This window comes from Heterocephalus glaber, unplaced genomic scaffold, assembly GCF_053883595.1.
Source record: "Heterocephalus glaber isolate CG9 unplaced genomic scaffold, H.glaber_assembly_v1.0 deba00001481, whole genome shotgun sequence".
In the NCBI taxonomy this organism is placed as follows: domain Eukaryota; kingdom Metazoa; phylum Chordata; class Mammalia; order Rodentia; family Bathyergidae; genus Heterocephalus; species Heterocephalus glaber.
Window position 1 is genome coordinate 35,038,568 of NW_028258317.1, and position 25,708 is coordinate 35,064,275.

Sequence of the window (25,708 nt, forward strand, 5' to 3'; positions counted from 1 at the left end):
AGAGGCAGGCCAGGGATTTAGCTCAGTGGTGCTGCCACCTGCCTTGCAAACACAAGGTCCCGAGTTCAATTCTTGGTACCAAAAAAGAGAGAGGTTACAACAAAAGACCTAAAATTCTACCAGGAAATATTTGAACATAGCTAATTTATCACTAATACTAAACTACTTGCAAAATGGATAAGATAGTTTTCATAAGAAATAGAAAAGTAATGCAGCCACAACCATCAAAACAACAGTAAATGAAGAAAGGGGAAATGATAAGGAAACTAACAGCACCTGGAAACAAAAACTTATTTTTGAGCGTCCTAGAAGGTGAGAAATAAAAGGTTAAAAAACAATAATCATTTAATTAAGGGCAATACACTAGGTTATGAGAAGTCATGGTATTTAGTGCAATGCTAGAAGGGAAACTAGGTATATTATTTATTTTATAACTAACAGTGACAAAGGTAAACTATATTCTTATCAAAAGACATTATATGGCAATTCTTTATATTATTGTCCATAAAATACAAGTTGTAACATTAGAGTTCATTTAAATTTTGTGCAACCGCAGGCACAAGTTCCCGAGTTCGATTCCCGGTACCAAAAAAAAAAAAAAAAAAAAATTTGTGCAACCAGCTAAAGACTAGTGGGTGTAACATTCTAGCATTTGATTAGATACATAGTTAAGAGTTAAACTGAAGGAATTATTCTAATTTCAACTTCATAGACTATAAATCTTGAAAAATTAAGAGCTATTTAATATTACACAATGGAACAAAAAAAAATTCAACAAAGAGACTTGTAGTTCCTAGTCCAATGTGTAAGGATCTCAGAAACCATACCTTCATTCAAATAAGAACAAATATAAACTGAAAATCTGTAATTCCTTTAATTCCATTAAAGAATTGAGATCATTAGGCAAACCAATACCTCCAAAACTGACAAACCAGGAGGATGCAGAGTATAACAATTTACTAGAATAAATGGCCAAGGGCAGAAAGCTCCATGGAAATCAGTACCAGGATAAGAAAATCTAATCTGTAACAAATGAGGATCAGTGTGAGCAAGTTTGAGAGCTAAAAGACTCCAGAACAGGGAAGAACTGGCAGTTGTATACAGTTCCATAAGTTTTACCTAGAGAAGCCCTGTCAAGTTATGACAGGGATGGCTAGAGAAAAATCCCTTCCTGCTGCTAGTTGGAGATGCGGGATACCATTTTTAAATATTCTTTTCTTTTTAACAAGATCTGTTGTCAAGAGAAACTACTTTCCCAGAGCCCGGCTTGATAGAGGTTTACCAAGCAATCCAAGTGTTATGTTTTAGATATAGAATGTCCCCCAAAATTCTCAGGTGTAAGGAAGGTGATTGGCTCATGGGAGTGACTTGTTAGGAGGTGGGTCCTGATTAGAGAGGGGTATATGGGAATATGACCTGGAGGAAATATGAAGGTAGATATAGAGAATAGAGGCAAAGGCAGAGGCAGAGGCAAAAAGTATGTTTGAGACAAATTCAAATCTCCATATATTTTAGATTAAAATCAAGGTGAATATCCTGAGATTGCCACAGACACACTGAAAAGCCTGCTTCCATTTCCAAAATCCTGTCTTTATGAAGCAGGGTCTTCTGCAGGGACAGCAACCAAATTGAAATTATGGAGGAGATAGGATGAAAGCGACACACTTCAGACATCACTGTCTCCCATCAACTCCACATGGTACCATCTAGTTGCAGAAAAATAAGCTCCTACTAATTCTGCATTAGTATGAACTGTATATTATTTTATTATATATTACAATCATAGATAGCTAAGGTTAAAATATTATAGGTAGTCAGACAGGGCTAGGCCCTCGGGAGAGTCAGTGCAGCAGATGAGAACACATTACAACTGTGGCTAGAGATATAACAGTCAATGGCCAGGCCTCAAGATAAAGATGGAATGACCAGGGGCAGGGATTTAGCTCAGTGGTTCCACCCCCTGCCTTGCAAACACAAGGCCCTGAGTTCAATCCCAGGTACCAAAAAAAAAAAAAAAAAAAAAAAAAAATGACCAAGCCTACATGCCTCAATAACTTGAGATACTATAACTGGAATCACCTGGTCTAATAAAGTCTAGATAGACATCAGTCACCCAGATAGGTGACCAGAACCTCCAGAACCATCCCTTCCCAAAAACGTCTTCGCTGTTTCCATGCATGCTTGCTACGTGATCTGCTTCCTACTCGGTCACTATTACCTAAGCGGCTATACTTGTAATCTTATTAGTTGATTATAATTGGACCCACATTGTACCCACCTCATGATTTTGCTCTATAAAACAATCTCAGAGAAGTGGGTTCTGTGGCAACCCACTTTCAGGTCCCCTCCTGTCTCTCAAGCGCTATCTCACAATAAATTTTTACTATTCATAACCTCCATTGTTCCTTACAATTCATTCTTTGATTTGGGGGGACACAAACTCAGCATATCTGACATCTACCAGGTTGGTAGTTATATTTTTCCCCTCTGTCATTACAATATAATAATAGAAATAAAATGCACAATAACTCTAATGTACTTGAATCATCCACAAACTACCACCCATAGTCCCACCACAGAGTCTGTGGAAAAAAACTCTCATCCACAAAATTGGTCCCTGGTGTCAAAAAGGTTGGGTAAAAATCAGGAATAAAATAAGGGTGTCCACTCTCATCACGTATGGTCAACAAAGTACTTGAAGATTTAACTCCAGCAGTTAGGCAAAAGAAAGAAGAGACACAAATAAGAAAGGAAGAGATCAAATCATTCCTATTTGCAGATGATGTGATCCTTTACCTAGAAGACCCTAAAACATCCACCAGAAGGCTTTTACATCTGATAACTTCTGCAAAGTAGCAGCATACAAAATAAACATGCAGAAATCTGTGCCTTTTCTATATACCAATAATAAACCTGCAGAGGAAAAAATTTAGACTTCTATTTACAAGTTTGAAAAAAATTAAAATCCTGAGGAATAACCCTAAGGAAGAAGACCTCTATGATGGAAATTATAGAACACTGAAGAAAGAATTCAAAGAAAACACTAAAAGATAGAAGGACTCCTATGCTTATATATCAGCAAAATTAATTTTATTAAAATGGCCACATTACCAAAAGCAATCTACAGATTCACTGCAATTCCGACCAAAATTCCAAAGACATTATTCCAAAACTAGAAAAAAAATGATACTGAAATTCATATGGAAGTGCAAAAGACATAGAATAGCTAAAGCAATCTTGAACAAAAAGAACAGTGCTACAGGTATCACAATCCCCATTTTCAAAATATACTACAAAGCCATAGTAAAAAAAAAACAAAAACAAGATGGTACGGCACAAAAATAGACAAGTGGATCAATGGAAGAGAATAGAAGACACAGAGACAAATCCACACAACTACAGCCATCTGATTCTTGACAAAGAAGCCAAAGGCATATACTGAAAAAAAAAAGACACACCAACAAATGTACTGGGAAAACTGGGTATTCGTATGTAGAAGATTCAAACTAGATCCCTATCTCTTACCCTGAAAAAAAAATAAATTCACGATGGATCAAATCTTAGATATAAGATTTACAACTCTGAAACTCCTAGAAGATAACATAGGGGAAACACTTGAAGCTATAAGTACAAGCAAAGACTTCCTGAATAAGATTCCAATTCCACAGAAAATAATGGTAAGAATCAACAAATGGGATTACATCAAATTTAAAAGCTTCTGCACAGCAAAAGCAACAAGAGTGAAGAGACTGCCTACAGAGTGGGAGAAAATCTTTCCTAGTTACCTGTGCCACAATGGATTAATGTCCAGAATAAATAAAGAACTCAAAAAAAAACCCCAAAAAACATATAACCTAACCACTAAATGGGCAAATGAATTCAACATTTACTTCTCAAAAGAGGAAGTGCACATGGCAAATAAGTACATGAAAAACATTCAACACCTTTAGTCATTAGGAAAGTACAAATCAAAACTTCACTGAAATTCCATCTCAATCTAGTCAGAATGACTATCATCAATAGCAAAGAAATGCTGGTGAGGATGAGGGAGAAAAAGGAACTCTTCTACATTGCTAGTGGGAATGTAAGTTAGTACAACCACTATGGAAATCCATGAGGAGATTCTTCAAAAATTAAAAATATATCTACCATTTGATCCAGCTATACCACTCCTCAGTATATTCTCAAAAGAATTGAAGTCAGCACACTATACAGATACTAGCATTCTCACTGCACAACAATTCACAATAGCTAAGCTATAAAACCTGCCTAGATGCCTATCAATAGATGAATGCAGCACCTGAAAGGAGGCTACCCCGCTGCCATTCCATGCTCCTAGGGCAGAGAAGGCGAGCCAGTCCCAGCACCCAGAAGGAGGCTCCCCCACTGCCATTCCACACTCCTAGGGCAGAGAAGGCAAGCCAGTCCCAGCACCCGGAAGGAGGCTCCCCCGCTGCCCTTCCACACTCCTAGGGCAGAGAAGGTGAGCCGCACGGGAGCCAGAAGCAACACCCTCCCCAGTGGAAATGAGAAGACACGTTAAAAAAGCCTCAAAAATGGACTTCTAAATCACCTACAGCAACCTCAAAGGGAAACAAGATGGAACAATTGGATACTCAACCACCTGGACTCTCTGAACTGGCAACAAAAGAGGATCTGGGAAAAATGAAATCAGAAATAATTTCTCAGATAACAGCAAAGATTGTGCTCATGGTGCAAGACATGATTAATAAATCTAGAGAGGACACAGATGAAAATATAGAGGATCTGAGGAACATGATGGAATCCCAACATAGGAAACAAATGGAATCCATAAAACAGATGCAAACAGATTTCCAGGAGATGAAAAACTCCATTGAAAGTCTGCACAGCAGAATGAACCAATGTGAGGATAGAATGTCATATATAGAAGATTAGATTGCAATTAGTGACCAGGAAAAGAAAAAATGCTTCAAAATTGTAAGGAAACATGAGAAATCAATCCAGCAGCTGCTAGACGATGCAAAGAAGAATAACATAAGACTGATTGGAGTCAATGAAGAAAGAGGAGAGAGTGCAGATGACCTAAAAAAAACTATTCACAGAAGTGATGGCAGAAAATTTCCCAAGGAGGGGGAAAGAACTTGACATACAGATAAGTGAGGCATATAGGACTCCAGCGAGCCTTGATCAAAAAAAATCTACATAGGCATATAATAGGATTCCAGAAACCCAACAGAAGAACAAAATTCTACAAGCAGTGAGAGAAAAGAAACAAATCACATACAAAGGAAAGCCCATCAGAATCACAGCAGACTTCTCAATGCAAACCCTCAAGGCAAGAAGAGTTTGGAGTGATGTATTTCAAGCCCTAAAGGAAAACAGTCTCCAACCCAGATTGATGTACCCTGCAAAACTATATTTCAAAATTGATGGAGAAATAAGATACTTTCATGATAAAGAGCACCTCAGCAACTTCATGAATATCAAACCGGCACTCCAAAAAATTTTAGACAATGCCCTAGGAAAAGACAATGAGGATCACAACCCCAGGAAGCCCAGCAGAATGAATCCATTCGGCATGACAAATTAAACAAAAAGGGGGAGAATCCAAAAAAAAGAAAAAGTCATGACAAGGCTTTTAAAACTTTTAACTTCATCTCCATAATGAGTGTATAATTCAATCTTGTTATTGTACTGATTAGTATTTTTCTGATTCTAGAGTTGCACACCTTTCCTTGTGCTATACTGGCTATGTATCATCTTGTCTACTTTTTAATTGGGTTGCTATTAATGAACTGTAAGAGTTCTTTATATATTCTGGTCATAGGTTATATGCATTGTAAATATGGTCTGTTTAAGGACTACTTTTCATTTTAATGATGTCATTTAAAGTTCTAAATTTTGATGGAATCTCATTTATCAATTTTTTTCTTTTATACATCATGTTTTTTGTGTCCTAGGAAGTTCCTGCCTACCCTAAATTCATAAACATTTTCCCTTATAATTTATTCTTAAGCTTTATACTTTTAGGCTTTCATATTTAGGTTCATAGATCCCTTCAAGTTATTTTTATGTATGGAAATAAAGGATTGAGGATAATTTTTTATACATGGATACCAGATGTCCTAGTGCCATTTGCTGAAAACACTATCTTTTCCTCGGCTCTTGAATTGAGTTTATATTCTAGAAAATGTTAATGTTAAACAATCTTTCAAAACTCAGTGGACCATATATGTGTGGTTCTATTTCTAGATTCTCTGTTTTATTCCAATGATCTATATGTCTTTCCTTACACCAACACTGCCTTGATTACTGTAGCTTTAGAAGAAGTCTTAAAATTAGGTACTAAACATCTTCCAACACTGTTTTGTTTTGTTTTTCTTTTTACTTTTCTAGGTCCTTTGTACTCCTACATAACTTTTAAATTTCAATATCCAATTCTTCATTTATAGCAAGTATACATAGACCTGAATTTTTATATATACCTTGTGTTTTCTAATCCTGCTAAATTCAAGTACAAGTTCTAGGGGTTCCTAGACATTTCTTAGTATTGTCTCTGTAGATGATCATTTCATCTGCATATAAAGATTTGGCTTCTACCTTGCCAATCCTATCCTCATTGTGTCATTTTATTGCCAGATTATTTTGGTTTGGGCCTAGGTTTCAAAGTTTAATGGAAAGATGAAGAGTAAGCATATCTGCCCTTGTTCCCTACCTTAAGGAGAAAGCATTGTATCTTCTACATTCATATAAGGCGTTCTCGCTGGAAGTATGGAGTACATGTCTTTAATCTGTTGAGAAGGTTCTGTTCTACTTCTAGTCTCCTGATAGCTTTTACCACGAATAGCTGTAGAATTTAGTCCAATACTTTTTCTGCAACTAGTGACAGGATCATATGGCTTTTTCCTTTCCTCAGTTAAAATGATGACTTTTGGAGATGGATCTTCCAATGCTGAACCAACACTATAATAAAACCACTTTCTACATACTGCCAGATCTGACTTCTAATAGTTTGTTTTGTTAAACAAATTTCTATCTATGTTCATACTTTTTTCTTCTATTATCTTTATCCAGTTTTAGGATTAGCACAATGTTGAGTTCCTAAAATGAGGGGAGAAGTGTTCCTTTTTTTTTCTGCTTTAAATGTTTGATATAATTCATCAGTTAAAATGTATACGAGCCTGTTGTTATCATATAGGTAAGTTTTCAAGCTAGGAATATACTTTCTTTAATAGGTGCTATTCAAATTTTATATTTCCTCCAGAGTTAGTTTCATTAATTTGTCTTCCAAGGTACTTCTTAGAAGTTGCCAAATTTATTTCAAAACAGATTTTTGAAATATGCTTTCTGTATCATTTTAAGTTCTGTAAAATCTGTGGTAATGTCTCCTAGGTCTTGATATTTTAATTTTAAAAATGTATAATTGATATTGTGTAATAGGAAGTGAAGGTCTAAAGGAGCACGGAAAGTGGGAAGGGTAGGGGAAGGGAAAGAAGGGAAAAGAAAAAATATGAGAAAAGGACAAAAATGGAAAAAAAATCTTTGCAAATAGGGAAGGGTGGAGAGGGTGAAGGGAGGGCAGGGGAAAGGGAAAAAAAAATAAGAACCATGATACTCATGTAATGGTACAAGATCGTAATGATGTATGTAAATGTATTTTATACCTAAAATTAAGTTTATACCAATAAACTTAATGGGAAAAAAACAGATGAATGCATAAAGAAAATTTTATATATACATACATATATATATATATATATATATATGTATATATAGCAACATTATAGGCCCGTAAAGAAGAACAAAGCTTTTGTACATAGGGAAGGGAGGAGACTTGAGAGGGGAATGGGATAAAATAAAATAAAATTTATTTTAAAAAAAGAACAAACTCATGTCATTTGCAGGAAAATCTGTGGAACTGGAGACCATCATGTTAAGTGAAATAAGTCATACTCAGAAAGTCAAACATCACCTCTTTCTACTCATATGAGGAATCTAGGGTTAAAATAAAGAGACAGATATGACATGAAAGAAGGAAGACTATTAGAGAACAGAAAGGGGAGGGGTGAAAAGTGGGGGGAAAGAGAAATGATCAAAATGTTATATATGCATGTACAACTATGTCAAAATAATATGCACCAATAAAATTTTTTGAATACAAAATAAATGTGGGTTAGGTGGAAGCAATTTTACCTCCATGGTGCTTAAAGCTTTGTGATGCAACATCAAGTCTTGCCTAGGTCTCCACTCTACCAACCCCTGCAAAACTCAAACTTGCTAACCCAAAACTGTGTGACCCACTGACTTAAAATAAGTGCCTCTTATCAAACAAAATGGGAAAATATGTTTTCATTTATGGAAGTCAATTATTTTTAAAGGAATGCTACAGTTTCTACATTAAACTGAATATTCACTAAAGCATTGTGATCAACATCAATGAATACTTAAGAGTGCCAAAAGCTAAAAAAAATTAAATATTATTATTTTTTAAATTTTCATTAGTACATGTTTTTAGTACATAATGATTACACTCATTGTGGGGAATTGGTACACATATATAACATATCTCAATTCTTTTTTTCCCCTTTCCCTCACCCGCTTTTTAAAAAATATTTTTTGCCAGCATCAGTCATTTATTTTACAAGTCTCTCATAAACAGAGATTAACTATTATCAATACAGATTTAATAATAAAATTTTCTATAAGAAAACACAACTTTTGAGAAGTATTAATTCCAAATCAATGTGTCATATTAAAATCTATACTCTATTTTAGAAAGAATGTCTATGGACATAGGGAACAGAATTAGAATCGAACCCTTATCTAAGTTAACTTCCACTTTTAGTCCTAAATAAAACAACTTTATAGTAATAACAAACCTTAGGATCAAAGTTCTCATGATCCTTTAATTGATAAAAGAATCAAAAGTCAGAAAGCATAGCTGCCAAAAAGCTGCTCCCATTAGACACAGAAAAATTCCTTTCACCATTTTTTAAGATATTTATATCTTGAAAATGGTTCCTGGAAACACAGACCACATACACTGGTACCATAATAAACACTGATTATATGACTGCACATAAAAGAATTATATAATTCAAAAATACAATTTTTCAAAAGATAAAATCAAATCATTCCAGTTATTTTTTCTTTTCTACAAATGAAGCCTTGTAAAAATTTACAAATTTAAGAAACAAATGATAACTGGTAATAATAAAACAATGAATAATATACTGTTATAAAACTATACTATTACCTTAGGAGTTTAAATAAGTAAATATCAAAGCCTACTAATTCAGAAAATAATCAGGCTGTAAACAAAGTATAATAATGAAGAACAGACAAACTCTAGTGATTTCAAAATAGTAATGCTTTAACACAACAACCCTAATACTCTTAAAGAACATTATTGTGGGGCTAGGGATTTAGCTCAGTGGTGCTGCTGCCTGCCTTGCAAGCACAAGGTCCTGAGTTCAATTCCCAGTACCAAAACAACAACAAAAAAAAACAGTATTGTGAAAATTATTTTAAGACTTTTTTATAACACCAACCTGTTGCAATTCTTGTATATTTGCATCCTTGACCTGCAAAATTTCTAGAACTTTTCTGTCCTTAGCTTCAGATTTCTGTTTTTCTCTAGAAACAAGCATATATATAGACAGTTCATTAGTCATAATTGCTACCTAAACCTTTGAATGTTCACATCCTAATAATGAATATAACTTTAAAATACAAAAATTAAACCATTGTAAGTTGACAGCCCTTTCAGAATCAATCAAAAACCATATAGCAAGAGACAGCAACTTATAATGACAACCAAGACAACCTCATACTAACAAAATAGGTTAGTTTACAGATTTTGGTATATGATAAAAAATATAAAACATAATTCAGCCTTGATTGCAATGCCCTACAATGTTATCACTTTTAACATAATTAACAAATATATTCTTGTTTGTTTTGTTTTTGTTTTGGTACCGGGGATTGAACTCTGGACCTACTGCTTGCGAGGCAGGCAGCGGAACCACTGAGCTAAATCCCCGGCCTCTATATTCTTATTAATATAAACTCTTTATAGATAAAATTAATTAGACTATAGGCTACATATTACTATTTTTAAAGTAACAGTTTCAAAAATGAGAGAATCGGAGCTATACTAGTAAACAGTATTCTATGAGCAGAATTTTTAAGATTTCTAACACCTCCCTACACTTTTCTAGTCCCTGAGAATACTACTAACCAAACTGAAGGATAGTTGTATATTTCCAAACACAGGTCTCTGGTAAACAGAAAGTCATAACATGTAAAAAGAATTACCTTCTAAAAATAAACAAATACAGCTTTAAATAGGGAAAGGAACCAAGGTCTGAAGAGATTACATTCAGAATACTACTGGTCAATTTATATCACAAACGGGGAGAAATTTACTAGAAAAAGATTCACAGTTGTAAAACATTTTAGAAATAGTTAAAAGAAATAAAAATGGGGCCAGGGATTTAGCTCAGTGGTTTCACCGCCTGCTGCACAAGCACAAGGACCCAAGTTCGATCCCTGGTACCAAAAAAAAAAAGAAATAAAAATGTGCACCTAAATAAGCTATGAGTCACAGAATTTACAGATAAGGAAGAGGAAAAGAATCTTCCCTTAAAGAAAAATGCAGCAACTGCCTTAGAAAACACAAAAGGGATATCAGAGGAAAAACCAATCACAAAAGCATACAACAGGTTATAAGAGATAAGGTCAGGTGGTATAACAGTTTATAAAAATATTTAATTCTAATATATTAGCATAAGTTCAAATTTGAGGTTCTCCTCTAAATATATAGTACTAACAGAAAAACATAAAAGAAACATAGCTTTGTCTCTGAGAGTCACAAATGAAGCAGAAATACAAAGAATTAAGGTGGTACTTGCTATTCTTAGGTCCAGTCATGGGTTAAAGTGGAAAAGCAGAAAGGAACTTGGCTTCAGATATACTGGAAATAAAAGTGCCTTGCTGGTAAGTAGAACACCAAGCTCACTGTGTGGAACCAAGATCAAGGTGAGGCTCCTAACTCATGAAAGGAGACCAGTTTCTAGCCTGCCTTGCTAGAAACTAAGGATTCTATGGAAGTCTTTACAAAGGCAAAAGCTTATAGATATTGTACCCCAATCAGAAACTGGACTATCACACCCTACAGCAGAGGCACTAAATATACTGCATATATATATATATACATATACACATACACACACACACACGTATATATATGCATACCCTCATGTCACTGTTGGCAGAGTGCCTCACATTACCAATAGAAAACTTACTTCAGGAAAGAGGATGGGGTAAGGTTGACAGCTCAGTGGCAATCATAAAATTTAGAGGGAAAAACCCCACATTGAACAGAGAGGATTCATAGGGAATGAGGAAGAGAACAATAGCAACAAGAGCACTCTTTCCCTCACGACGTGCCCACAACGAAAACAATCTAAACATGAACCCGCAGACACCAGCACATGGGCTCAATAATCAGAGGGTGCAATTCTCAGAACAAAATGAAAGTAATGGGACACACTGAAGAATAAACATTTAAAATAAGTTAAAAGTGCTTAAAGACAAAAACATGACTAAGACTAAAAGTAAAAACAAAGCAAGAACAGGTGGATGTAAAAAAATTATTAAAAGTCTTAAACTTTATTTATAATCACTGAAGCAAAAACCTAAAAGCAGACACAGAGAAATTAATGAAATGAAAGATACTAATGAAATATTCATACAGAACACTGCAAAGAAAAATAATGAATTTTAAAATATGACATCACAGTAGAGACAGGTAGGTTTCACTCAGAAATTCCAAGATACCCTAAACATTCCAGAAATAACAATAACAGAATGAAAGATAAAGCAATATTTTGGGAGTAATTGCTGAGAATGGTTTAGAATTAAACAGTCCTCAGATTGAAACAGTACTTGGCAGAATAAAAAGGAAAGCATATCTATACATTAATCCATGGCTCATTTAATGTGTACTATTTCCTGAGCCCTTACTAAGGTAGCATTGGCCTAGGGACTAGAGATAAGGCAGTGAACAAAAAAACAAATGGCAGATGGGATTAACATTCTAGTACAGAGACACTGAAAATAAAAGATATATAAGTGAGCAACCTTCCTTTCACTACCAACTTCCCATTTATACCTGATGATCAACAAAGGACTCTGCTGATAGGTAACATTTGAGCAGAGAGATAAAGAAAGGAAATGAGAGTGATGCAGACCTCAGGAAAGTCTTCCAAGCCAGGAAAATAATAGAAGGTACAAAGAGGCTGAGGCAAGAACATATAGCAGTCAGCCCTTACCACAAGGTATGTGTTCAAAAAGCCACCCCTTGTGGCTGCCTGAAACCAGATAGAACCAAACCTTATAAAATGTTATGATACATATATATTTAGCATAAAGTTCAATTTACAAATTTGGCACTGATTGACAATAATAAAATAAAGCAATTATAACAATATGCCATAATAAAAGTCATAAATATTGTCTCTCAGTTTAATCCTGGAATTTTCCATTTAATATTTCCAGACCACACCTGACTGCAGGTAAATAAACCATGGAAAGCTAAACCACAGACAAGTAAGGCCAGAGGAACTTGGTATATTGAAATTGGTGTATTCAAAGAACAGCAAAAAAAAAAGAATTTTTGCAGTACGAGGGACAAGGGAATAGTAGAGGAGGACAAACAGTTCAATGGGGATAAAATAATATGTGGCTTTCTAGACCCTTTGAAACTCAGAGCTGACTCTCAGTGAAATAAGAAAGGAAAGGATAGTTTTAAGCCAAGAAATAATGCATTACTAATTAATATTTTAAAGTATCATACTAGCTCACAGATTAAAGATAGACATTAAGTATTGAGAGTAAAAACAAAAGGCCTGTTACCAAGCAAGTGCAGCATTTCAGACAAAAAGTACAAGTGAAAAGGACAAGACAGGTAGGTGTGATAATGTTGAAAAGTGATCATATCCTGGATATTTTTAAAGTAGACTCAACACAATTTCTTGATATATTAGTATGAGATTTAGAAAAAAGAGTAATGTCAAAACTGACTCTAAGGCTTGTCTGAGCAACTGGAAATTTGGAGTAGATAATACCTGAAATATAAAGCAGAAGGAAAGCAGACACTAGAAGTTTGGATTTGGACATATTGAAATCCAAGAGAAGTCAACAGATGGGCAAAAAACAAGTCTGAAGTCATTAAAGAAGTGGACACTAAAGACATGACTTTAGAAGTTTAGACCATAAGAGTAGACGAGATCACCTAGGGAGTGATTCTGAATAAATTAAATTTGAAGATTGAGTCCTGGAGCAATCCAGCAGTTACGGTTGTAAGAGTTGAAGAAGGAAAAACTGAAAATGATATTAAGAAGACAAGTCAGTAACATAAGAGGAGAATCAAGTGATAAAAGTAGAAGTGGTCTTTCTAGAAGAAATGAATTACTGTGTAAAATGTGGCAAACACATTAAAGAAGATAAAGGTTTAAAACTGCTAAATTTAGCAATATTAGTCACTAATGATCTTGACAAGAGCTGTTTGGGGAGAATGGTGGGTATGAGAGCTTAATTGGAGTGAGTTTGTGAAGTAAAGAAAAAACACAGAAATAGTAAAAACTCCTCTTCAGAGGAGTTTTTACTATTTAAAAAAGAAGCAAAGTAGAACAGTTTTCCAAGGGAAAATGACCTCCAGAGAAGTTTTTGTGTGTGTGTTTTTAAGATAGGAGGTAAAATGCGTGTGTGTGTGTGTGTGTGCTGACTGGAATGATCCAGGACAGTAAAAGATAAGGGTATGAGGGAGAAGGGAGAACTGCAGAGTAACATCCTTTAACTCCTGAGGCTTTACGTTTGCTCTGTTTAAGACTGAGATGGGAGTATAAACAGTTTTTGAAAAGAAATAAAAAGAGAGAACATCAGTAGATTCAGATATGTTGGTATATGTGGTTATGGAACGGAGTAAAAGTTCTAGTCTAAGAGTTTCTTTTTTCTCAATGGTACAGTAACCACTTTTGGTTGTATCCATTGTATTGACATAAGGCACCAAGTAATCCAAATAAGGGAAATACTATAACTCTCAACCTGCTAGGTATCTAAAACACTGAGTTTGTGTTCTCTAAAATCAAAGAGTGAGTTCTAGGAACAACAGAGGTTAAGTGTAGGAAGAATTTATGGAAAGAAAGATAGCATCTGTCTGAGAGACAGAAGAGGGACGGGCAAGTGGGTTGCCCGCCCACCCCACTTTTCAAAGGTGTTTTATTGACCAAAGCCATGAGGTGAGGCAGGTTCAAGGTGGGACAAAACTATAGTCAAGTAATAAGAGTACAAGAATTGTTGCTTAGGTAATATTGATCCAATGGGAAATCATGAGGTAGGACAAAACTATGATCAACCAATAAGATTACAACAAGTATAGTCACTTAGGTAATATTGATTACATGGGGATTAAATGGGGAAGGGTCATGGATAGAAGGAACAAGAATTTCCCTAGAAGGATTGGGCTAGGGAGATTTTAGTCCCCACTTAAGTTGACTGATGCCTATTTATTATCAATCGCTGCTATTCATCTCTAGGGGGAAGTATGTAAGTGTAGTATTTTTTCCTTTTTTATAATGCTGACCTTTAGTGAATGTGTCTCCATTGTCTTTTGTATTGACTCAGGGCCGGCCCTGTCTAACTACAAGATACCTAATTAACTTAGCTGTCTACAATAATATGAAAGTGAGAATAGAAAAAGAAAAGTTGGAAGCTGAAGATGAAAATATTCTAGGGTAATGGTACAAAAAGTGGGCCAGGAAAAAAAATAGAAAGACTAATAGGCAGTACTAGGAACCACTGCAAGTTAGTGGTCATAAACTTACATAAGACTAGCATTCTGATGGTTCTGGGATTTTCTCTAGCCACATTCAGCTCTCTGGATATATCATAGATACATAGTAAGATTTGGCAAAAAAGATGTTGGAAACTGTGCAAACACATATATTATTACTACTTATTTTTAATTTTTGTACTTTATCCCACTTTATTTTCTTGCTTCCTGTGTAGCAAAGATTTATAACACATTTCATGCACAACTGCAATCCACTATCTTCAACTAGGCATTCAGTTAATGTTTCTCTTCTAAATAGTGAAATTTAACATACTCTCAGAAAATTAATGCCCCCTTTTATTGCATAGTCACTGCCTGTCAATGTAGCTGCCATTTTACATTTTACTGTATTTATTGATTTTTTTTTTTCTTTAAAAGTTTAGCTTTAATGACAAACATCTATTACACCAGTTTCCTTTCAAAATTAGATGTGAATAAACAATTTCAAACAGGAGGTACCACAGGGCCTCTTCAATACACTGTACTCAATCCACTAGGCCCCTGGGGATGCCCAGTGATATACGCACTGAAGCAGTAATGTAAGTCTGTGAGCCACTGCTCTTGAACACCACCACTCTTCACTGTAGTGATATTCTTGATGATCTGCTGCACCAAGATAGCATTGGTCAACATGTGAGTCCTGAGGGGAGCATGCTGAAGCAGCAGGTGAAGCAGCTGGCCAATAACAGGCAACTCTTCAGGCCCAATTCTGTTCACGCACAGGCATTGTAGCATCAGCCTGAGGACTAGAGGCAGGAGAGCCAGGATGGAGACACAGGCCTCCCACAGGTTGTCCCTCTTTTTCAGATGTTCAGGTTCCCCTTTCTCTAGAGTAAGCAGAAAATAAAGAAGAGTGTAGCAACAAGAAGCCAGAAATGACAGTAGACTTTCACTAACTACACACGTATGATCCAGGAGCTTACAGATAACACCAAAAACACAGCCAGCTGTGCTGTCAGGAATTACAGTCAATGCAACCAGATGCTTACTGATGGCACTTTGCAGGATGTCAAAGCTTTGACTTCGGGCAAGGATAACCAAAAAACTGTGACAAACTCTGTTACATGACAATGGTGCAAAAATTGATCCAAGTCTGTAAGGTAGAGAAGCACAGGAGAAAGCTGAGTCTGGACAACATGAGGAACTCCTCGAAGACTCTGAAGCCAAGTCAGCTCCTCTTTCGAAAACCTGTTTAGCCCAGAGTGATCTTCAAGAGTCTCTGTCACAAATTTCCTTATCGTATTTATCAAACCGGAATCATTCTGCAAAGTTGAGGTATTTGCCAAGGAGACCATGATATCAGACAGCGTTAAATTCAGTAAGAGATGATCTATGTTATTGGAGAGAATTGTGCAATTCGTGATGCTTTTGTCTCTTTCCTTCTTTGCTTGGTTATGTCTTTTAAGGCATATGGAAAATGACTCATAAAATGGTGTTTGAAATCAATAAGATAATTCTTTCGAAGCCATGTGAATGCCTGTGTTCCCTCAAAACTCATATGAAGCCTTAATTCCCAATGATGGTATTTGGAGGCTGAGTCTTTGGTAAATAATTAGGTCATATGGCAGGCCCACATGATTTCAGCACCATTATAAGAGAGATGATCCTGCTCTCTACACATGAGGATACAGCAAAAAGGCAAGAAACCCCTCATTAGGAACCAAAATAGCTGGCAACTCAATTTCAGGCATCCCAGTTTCCAGAAGTGTGAGAAATAACTACTTTAGCAAACCACCCTGTAGTATTTTGTTCTGGAAGCCAGAGGCAGACACATTCTTTAGAGATTCTGATACAAACTAAAGTCTGAGTCACTGAAATGACACAGGTGCCAATAGATTAATCAAAATGATAAGCCAGAAATATGTCATAGATCAAATATAAACATAACATAAAATATAAACTTAAAAATTTATCAATGTTTTATAACCAAAAACCACTAAAACTATTTATAATTTTGAAATTAAAAAAAAAACTCAAAATCTTGATGGAAATTTCTCTAGTAATTCCTCCTAGTAGTATGAGATATTCTCATAATGAGAAAATGCTCCCAAGAGAATATTGCATGAACATGGTTATTTTTTATTTATAAAAATAAGATGAATAAAGGTGATTTCAAGTTTGAAATATCACCAACCTATCTGGATAATTCAATTAGTACTTATTCTCTGTATTTATGAGACATTTAAAAAGGTTCCCAGAAAAAAAAAGGCACTGTCAGGAAGTTGATGATGATCAATGACTGAGACAAACTCCTGTTTAGCTAATTAGAACCACTGATGTGCAATAATGATGTAAGCTAAGAATATTTGCAGACTTCTTTAGGATGAAAAATGAAGTGAAGAAAGGCTGTCAAATGTGTACAAGTTTAATGTTCCAATCACTTTTCCCGAGAGTATGACCCATTTAAACATTTAGCACTGTTGTACTTAGCCATATGAATTACCATGCTAACTTTTTACCATTTTTCTAAACTCAAAAAAAGTGAGAAATTATTATCATTAAGCAACAAAATTTTATTGTGTTACAGACTATGCCATATATTATACAATATGACAGGATCATATTTTCTGGGTTTGAGCCCATTTTTAATGAGATGTCAAAATGAAATATTACAGTCTAAAAGAAACATTTAACTATAATTGAGATAATGATATTAGTATGAATTAGACACAAAGAAAATAAAAAAGCAAAACTTACTGTAGTTGATTATTCTTAATTAACAATAATAATGCACAAACTAAAGCTACTTGAACTGTGTTCTTTCATTTGATTGCAGTATCTATTAAAATGCAGATTTTATACATTTATTGAGTTTCACTTTATTAAACATTGCTAATTTCTAGTAAACATCTAGATTCTAAATCAGTAAGACTTATAAAAATGGAAGTTTAGGGAAATGAGGATAAAATTTTTTTTCTTTTATTCATGAAGTATTTTAGAACTACTCTATTTTGAATATGCATAATAAGTTACTATTATGGTATCTATAAATAATAAAAATTGAAAAAGATGTTATAAAAATAAACATATTACTTCACACTAAAAGCACATTTTCCTTTACCCTAAAAAGCCTTATTAAAAAATACTAATACTCTGAAATATAACAGATCCTAATGCATTAAAAACTTTCATATAAAATATCTTAAGGGTGCACATATATTTATTTATTTTACCATTATACAGAATTCAGTTTTTATTATATAATTCAAAAATGAGAACTATTGTTTTATATTTAATATAAAATACATGATTAAAACCACATGTGAAAGCCAAAACTTATGCTAGAGAAATCAGCTTCACACATTTAAAAAAAATGACTTTTAATCTTGTTCAATCAGGTAGGTCCAGAATAGAAGACAGAAGAATAAAATTAGACTACAACATCTGAATCTAAATCTGTAAATTATAGCATACTGATAAATGCTTTAAACAAAGAATAATTTAATAGACTAATTCTTTATACTTAATATGTTAGCAAATAATATTATTACAGATATTTAATCAACTCATTTTCACATGTAAAATTGAAGCTCAAAACACAACATTTTGTTTCATATTTAGAAATTAGATGACTATTTCTGGATTCTTCTCCATTTTTGCTGTATTAATTGAATATCCAGTTTTTCTGCATATACTATCAATAACATCTATAAAAGGATTGGAAAAGATTACACATTATATGCCTTTAACAATTGTGCCAATATGTTTCATGTAGAATTTGAAAAATCTCTTATAGTGTTCAAAAATATCAGCACTTCAGAACAGACTGTTTTAACATCTGCACATCACCAGGGTTGCCCCCAAGGATTTTTAAATGATGCCTGCCTGTGCTGAATAAAGTGCTAACTTGCACCTTGCATTTCATACTGTGTCCTGAGCAGCCATCCAGTTGGTACAACACCAGCTGAATTCCCACAGGCCACTGTTCACTCAGGCTTGACTGCAATTATCATGTCAATATTTTGTGCTCTGATATGCAGATACGCACACATGCTGCATAATACTTCCTTCTCCATGGAATGTTGACTTATGTTCAATGTTTTGGGAATTTTTAACGAAAGCAGAATAAACTTTCATTAAATGAAGACAGCCTTGATTATTTTACCTTAAAACAAAAATTAGGTGTCTGTATTATCTTCTGCCATGTAAAAATTATAAAATTTTAAAGTAAATGTGCTTCATTATATTCTCACAGTTCTTTAATGGGCTTCATAAAAGTTAAAAGATTATTTTTCAAGCTTCTTGTATCTATTGTAAAAGTTCAAATATGTTTCTTCAAATTTTAGTGTATGTTTTCTCACAAGAAACGTTAGAATCATTCCAAAAAAGCATCTTTCTGTTAGTTTCCATGACCATCTATTCATATCTTTTACCAAGGAATTCATAGCTATTGCAACAGGAAAAGTCCTTAGCAAAACTATATTTATGCCCTTAGCGGAACAGCCTAGCAGCAATGCTGCCAGATGGCAGAATCCTGGCATCTACACTTCTGGGGTCTCCTACCAGCCATGCTAGTACCATGCTCCAAAATGCAACCCCTTTGCAGACTATGTTGGCTTAATACACAAGGGACAGTGTAGAACCATATAGCAGCTGTGCAACCCATGTGTTTAGAAGTACAATGAAAAAGGAGAAATGTTTTCCCAGTGATGAGAATATATGGTATATAACCTTATAGCAACAGTCTGCTTATCAAGCATCTAAACTTTTAGCTCCAAACATAAATATAAAATAATTTCTTATATTCTATGAGGTTGAATTTTTCAACAAGTAACTCAAAGATAACTCAAAAATGAATATAAACATATCAATAAAAACCAAAAATCATCTTGCCTATTACATTCTCTTTTTATGATTCCCATTTTCCAGTACTGAATTTTCATTCCCAGGCTGAAAAAGTAGAAAAGGGAGAAGAGACTGAAAATAGGAGAGTGACTATAAAACAAAGTATTCAGAAGTCTACCTAATAGTAAATAATATTAAAAAAAAAATCATCTCTTTGAGATTTATACAAAGACTCAGCATTTAGAAGAAAAAACAAATAAGAAAATAAGACAATTTGAAAAAGAAATATATGAAAAAAGAGAAGTATTATCACTGGTAAATACAGGTATCAATTTGAGATTTCTGAATTTGAATTTTCAAATTCAAGTACAATATACATTATTTTTAGAATTAGTAAACATCAATTGAAATGTAATATTAAAAGAAAAGAACATCAAAAAGCTGTGTCATTCCTAGAAACCCGTATATAGAAAATTTAACTGACTTTTTTCAAGGCTACATAAACCAATTAAAAAGGAATTTAAACTACAATATGAAATAACAATTATAAGAATATATTTACTGTTAGGCATTATTATAATTTCTGTACATACATTAACTCAAAACAACTTTACTCTCATTTTTATTTTATAGAAAGCACTATGACAAAGAAAAATGCGTATTTTTTTCCCCAAGTGACACAAATAGCTAGCCAAGATTCCAAACCAAGCAGCCTTGCTCCAAAGTCTAGTTCTTGATCACTAATCACTTAAGGTAACTTCGTTTCAGATGTTAGATTAAAATGTTAAACAAATTACAATGAATAATGTACAAATTTTCTCTTAACAGTCTTTAAAGCTGTTAAATTAGATCTTGAATTTTTCCATCCATAAAGATGACAAAATAATCACCTTTCTGGGCCAGGGATTTAGCTCAGTGGTTCTGGCCCCTGCCTCGCAAGCGCAAGGTAACGAGTTCGATCCCCAGTACCAAAAACAAAACAAAACAAAACAAAATAATCACCTTTCTTTCTTAGATTCTTTCTTTTCTGTAGTATTTTATTGAGGTAAATGTCAGTATTGCCTATGAAGCTGTTTTAACATGTAGATACCTCAATCTTATCCTATACCATGGTAAATAACAATCTTACAGAGGTCATGGTGACCTCTAGCTCAAGAATGGTGACCATAGCTCAAGAATCTCTTAAATGAACACAAAACTCAGTGAAAGAAATATTTCTGTAAGTTTTTTTCTTAAAACCTAAGTGGTTAAAATTGAATGTTATTCCCTACACATCCTCTAACCAAAGTTTTAACCCCTTGAAAAACTTTTTTAAGTATTATTGCCATTTTTGAGTACATACCTATTAGTAGACAAGCTTGAACTAAATTGCTTAATGTATATCTTCTGTAATAATTTAAAGAACATTTTAAAAAATACTTTTAAAATGGGGGCCAGGGATTTAGCTCAGTGGTTTCGCCGCCTGCTGCACAAGCACAAGGACCCAAGTTCGATCCCCGGTACCAAAAAAAAAAAAAAAAAAAATACTTTTAAAGATGTGAACAGTTCCAGAGAGTTTAATTACCTATAATGTTTCAAAATTCCTTACAATAAAATTAAATCTTATAAAGACTTCTGTAAGTTCTGATTTTATGTAAAGTGGAAGAAATTCTCATTCATAATAAACAAAATTTTAATCATAGAAAAAGTACTCTTTTAATTAACAAGTACTACAAACAAAATAAGAGTGTTGAAAGAAAATAAATGTAAGAACAGAGCTTCTTTATTAAGTAAGCAAGATCAGGGAATATCTCTCTAAGCCAATGATTACATTTCTATCAGAAGCACCTTCAGGGGAACTTGTTTTTTCTCTTTCCCTGATCCTCTATCCTCACATTCAATTTTGTGCAATGCTGAGCACATAGTAAGCATTTAATAAATAATTCTGAATTGACTTTAAAGTATTTATTAAGCACCTATAGTTATACAAACTATCCTATAATCTATAGATACCTAGAAATTAAAAACATATACAAGTGGATTGGGAATTTATGTCAGTGGTACAATGCCTACCTCACAAGTGTGAGGTCCTGAGTTTAATCCCCAGTACCACCCCACAAAAAAAAAAAAAAAAAAAAAAAAAATATATATATATATATATATATATATGTTTCAAGCAGGCTTAAGTTAAAAAAAACACAACTATAAATTCTTTGGTATTTTGTGCTGAGATGGGAAAACAATGAAAAGGAAGAAACCACAGTCTTCATTGAGAAGAGATGAGGATACAATTGGAAGGTCACACCACTGGCCTGCTCCATCAAATATCCTTCATTTCCAGAAGTATGAGTTCATCATAGCATAAATGGAATAAAATAATGAGTACAAATTACTTCCTCTTTTAAAGTTTCAAGACACTGTAGCTAAACTTTAAAGTTGAAAGTTGAAACTTTAAAGTTTCAAGATATTTTTCTTGACTAGTTGACATGCAGGTAAAAGCTCATTCTCCCCTTAGGCTGCAGGTAAAAACAGGGCCTCCAGAACTATATTGCCAGATTTCAAATTCTGACTCTACCATTCATTAGCTCTGCAAGTTTGGGCAAATTACTTAACTTTTCTGTGACTCAGCTCCTTCATCTATAAATTGGGAATATGAATAGAACCAGCCTCACAGAACTACTCTGAGAACTCATTTAATACATGGAAAGCACTAAAAATGATGTGTTATCCATAATAAGCATTCAATGAGTATAAGCTATTGTGGTTGTTCCACTATTAAATTATGAACACATGGACTTGCAAATGTGTCTTTGTAATATTACACAAGAATCACATTTTCCCATAAGGTTCAGAATAAACTTCCTTTCAAATGCAGCATTCTAAAAAATGATTTTGTGTTACAGCAGCGTTTAGTACACTTCAGTGGTCAGGTATCTTTAAGAATTAATCCAATATCCTTAGTCTAGTATAAGACAGTAATTGACACCATAAAACCCAAAAACATCACAGATGGCTTTTAATTATTTTCCCTTATATGTCTTTATAGTAAGTTTCATATTTTATTTTCTGCTTATTCATACTACCTTGCACATTAATATCTTCCTCATGTTTACACCACTTAATATGTTTCAATATTTTACTCATTATTTCTCTTTGTAGTCTAGATTATGTTTAAACATGTTTATATAAAAAACTTTATTCAACAATGTTTCCATGAAACCTCTTCTACAAGTACCCTTCCACCAAAAAAATATCGTATGTCATCCTTTTCTTTCATAATTACTCAATTTCTAAAGAAACTTTGCTGATCAAGGATTCTCTATTTTAAAACAGAGAAATCAGTTATGCCTGAACTCCACATAGAAAGTGAAGAACATAGAAGAGAATGAGCTATTCCCACAATACCCAGAATGTGTGCGAAGGTTCCCAAAGGTGCTACAGCAAACACACAGGGGCTCTATGGAGTACTTCAAATGTTTGAGGGAAACAGAAACAGCTGACATCTGTTGAATATTGCAAAAATTACTAGCTAGAAGAAGTTTAAAGTTTCAAGGTAAGACAGTACTATATTCCTTTCATGGCATCATAGCTTTATGAAGCTGAGTTTTTAATAGTTGTTGTAACAAAAAATAAAAATAAAAACAAGCAAGCAGAGAGCAAAAAGCAATGTGATACAGAAAATAAGGGTGGCCGTGGCCAACCTGACTATAATGTTTGAGAAATTATCCAGTACCCAACAGACTCATCATGCTATTAGTAAACAATTACGATGATTTAAGAATAAAAAGAAAATGTTTCTTTTAATTTATTCACATATTTTAATGGCCATTATGTTTTTAGGAACTAAATATTTAATCAAAGGAACTATTAAGTTCTTGTTCTTTGCCTTGAAGCACCATGAAAAAATTACTAATGGCATGATAAACTGAGAACATGTAGGAATCCTTGAATTAATATTTAAAGAAAATATCTTTTATTTAAATGACTAAGAATTATAATAATGAGTGAACAGTTACTAACTGTAACATTAAAATAACAATGTTACTTAAAAGTCTTAATTGCTATAATTACAACTCTACTCATTCTTATACAAACTTAATCTCACCACTTTCTATACCAACCTCGGTATTTTACCAGGCTTTTATCTTCAAGTCTAAATTGAAGGGTGTAAGAATATAACAACTCAGGTACTAAAAAATAAATCATATATTCTTGAGGTTAAGTGGAGATATTTTGGCATAAATTTTTAACCATTAAGAATTACCAGATATAAGTATCATTGTTTATTATCAATTAATTTCATTATGAGAGAGCTATCTGAATAGAATATAACATATATATCTGAATATAACAGAATATATCTGAATATAACAATAAAAACTTTTTGTGGGCCGAGGATTTAGCCCAGCAGCACAGTGCCTGCCTGACAAGAGTGAGATCCAGAGTTTGATGCCAGGTACCAAAAGCAAAAACTTTTTGAATTTTTGATATCTGTTATATTGAGATATTTTTCATTGTCAGGTGAATAAATCAAAACTCACAAGATAATACTGAGTTACTATGTGTTCACAATGCAATTTATCTACTAAATTGTCTGAAATTTCTGGATCACTTCACAGCATATAAAACTTAATTAACTTACACTTCCAGCCATGATGGAGTAAAAGGATCTAGATTCGTTTTGCTGTCTTAAATAACTTAAAAAGTACATAAAGTATACAAAATATTTTCAGCCACTAGATAACAGGTAACAAAAGGTCCAGGATCCCTGAAGAAAGGTAACTAATTAGGTAAGCTCTATGACTGCTTTACCTTATTACCTAGAGGCAGTTCCCAAGCTACAACAAAAAGAGAGGAGAATAAAACAGAGCTCAGAGTATGATTAAGTAGACAAAGACTGCTAATTAAGTAAATAAGAGCCTGGAGTTCAAGAAGGTCAAGGCAGCTAGAATTTTGTGACAAAGTACTGCAGGATAGAGCTGAGTTGAAAGAGCTAGTTCTAGAAGTCTCCAGAAGGCCCCTTTTGTTCCAGTATTGATCAAGCTATGCCCAAGTGAAAAGTACTTCAGGCATGAGAAAGAGTGATTGGAAAGCAACAGACATTCCAGATGGCTGGAAAAACTTCATGTTCCCCTAAGTCAGAGTGAGAAAACCTCACTTCATAATATTCAGGGGATTAATTGGAGTCTTCTAATGTGTAATGCCTTATTGGTGAGATTAAATCCAACCTATACTGAAAAGCTGCTATAGACACACCCTAATAAAGCTTAAATCTACACTCATAAAGATCAAACTAATCCACAAATAACTTCATGCAGAACAAATTAAAAATTTTTGGTGTTGGAGATTGAACCCAGAGCCTCACACATGCTAAGCACATACTCTGCCACTAAGCTTTGCCCCAAGCCGCTCAACATTCTTTAAGGGAATATAAGAAAATTCCAGTAATCAATAAGATAAAATTCACAATGCCTGGCATCTAATCAAGATTTACAAGGCATTTTTTAAAAAGTAAAAACATATGACCCATAATTTAGAAAAAAAAAACTGATGGTTCATTTAATAGGATTAGGACTCTGAAAAAACTATCATAAATACAAAAAAGATACTTAAGAATTTATTAAAACTTATTGAATGGAGAAAAACTGAAGTTCATGGAACTTCTAAACATGAAAAATAGAGTATCTGAAATTAAAAATACACTAAATGGTATTAATAGAAAATTAAATAATCCAGAATACCTGAAAACTTGAAACCAGTAGAATGGAAATTATTCAAAATAAGGGGAGTCATTTGCTTACTATTACCTAAGACCCTTTGCCTGAAATACTTAGTACTGTAAAAGTGCATCGTAGCATTTTCCAAACAAAATTGTTTAAACAATATTGAGTTCACTGGAATCACTAGCAAGTCTCACAAGGTGAACAACTCATTTTAAAAGTACATAAAGAAAAAAAAAGCAGTCTAGGAGTATAGCTCAGTGGATACTTCCCTGCTACCTACACAGCCCTAAGTACAATTCCTAGCATCACAAAAGAAAAAAAAAAAAAAAAAAGACTGTGGCCT

At 33.8% G+C, this 25,708-nt stretch overlaps 1 protein-coding gene across 12 annotated transcripts in view; it reads right to left on the reverse strand.

Moving 5' to 3' along the window:
• The window catches only part of Cntln (centlein), a 553,090-nt gene that overhangs the window by 412,223 nt on the left and 115,159 nt on the right, over positions 1–25,708 (reverse strand). For 9 of the 12 annotated variants that reach the window (XR_015440059.1, XM_087183859.1, XM_087183868.1 and 6 more), the window contains one exon: positions 9,534–9,618. Coding sequence is in view for 11 of the 12 variants with exons in the window: in XM_087183859.1 (XP_087039985.1) it covers positions 9,534–9,618 (85 nt within the window). In the remaining variant the exon portion in view is untranslated. Of the gene's footprint in view, positions 1–9,533; positions 9,619–15,599; positions 15,706–25,708 lie in introns of all 12 variants that reach the window. The other 3 variants (XM_087183865.1, XM_087183863.1, XM_087183864.1) reach the window with 1 other exon arrangement.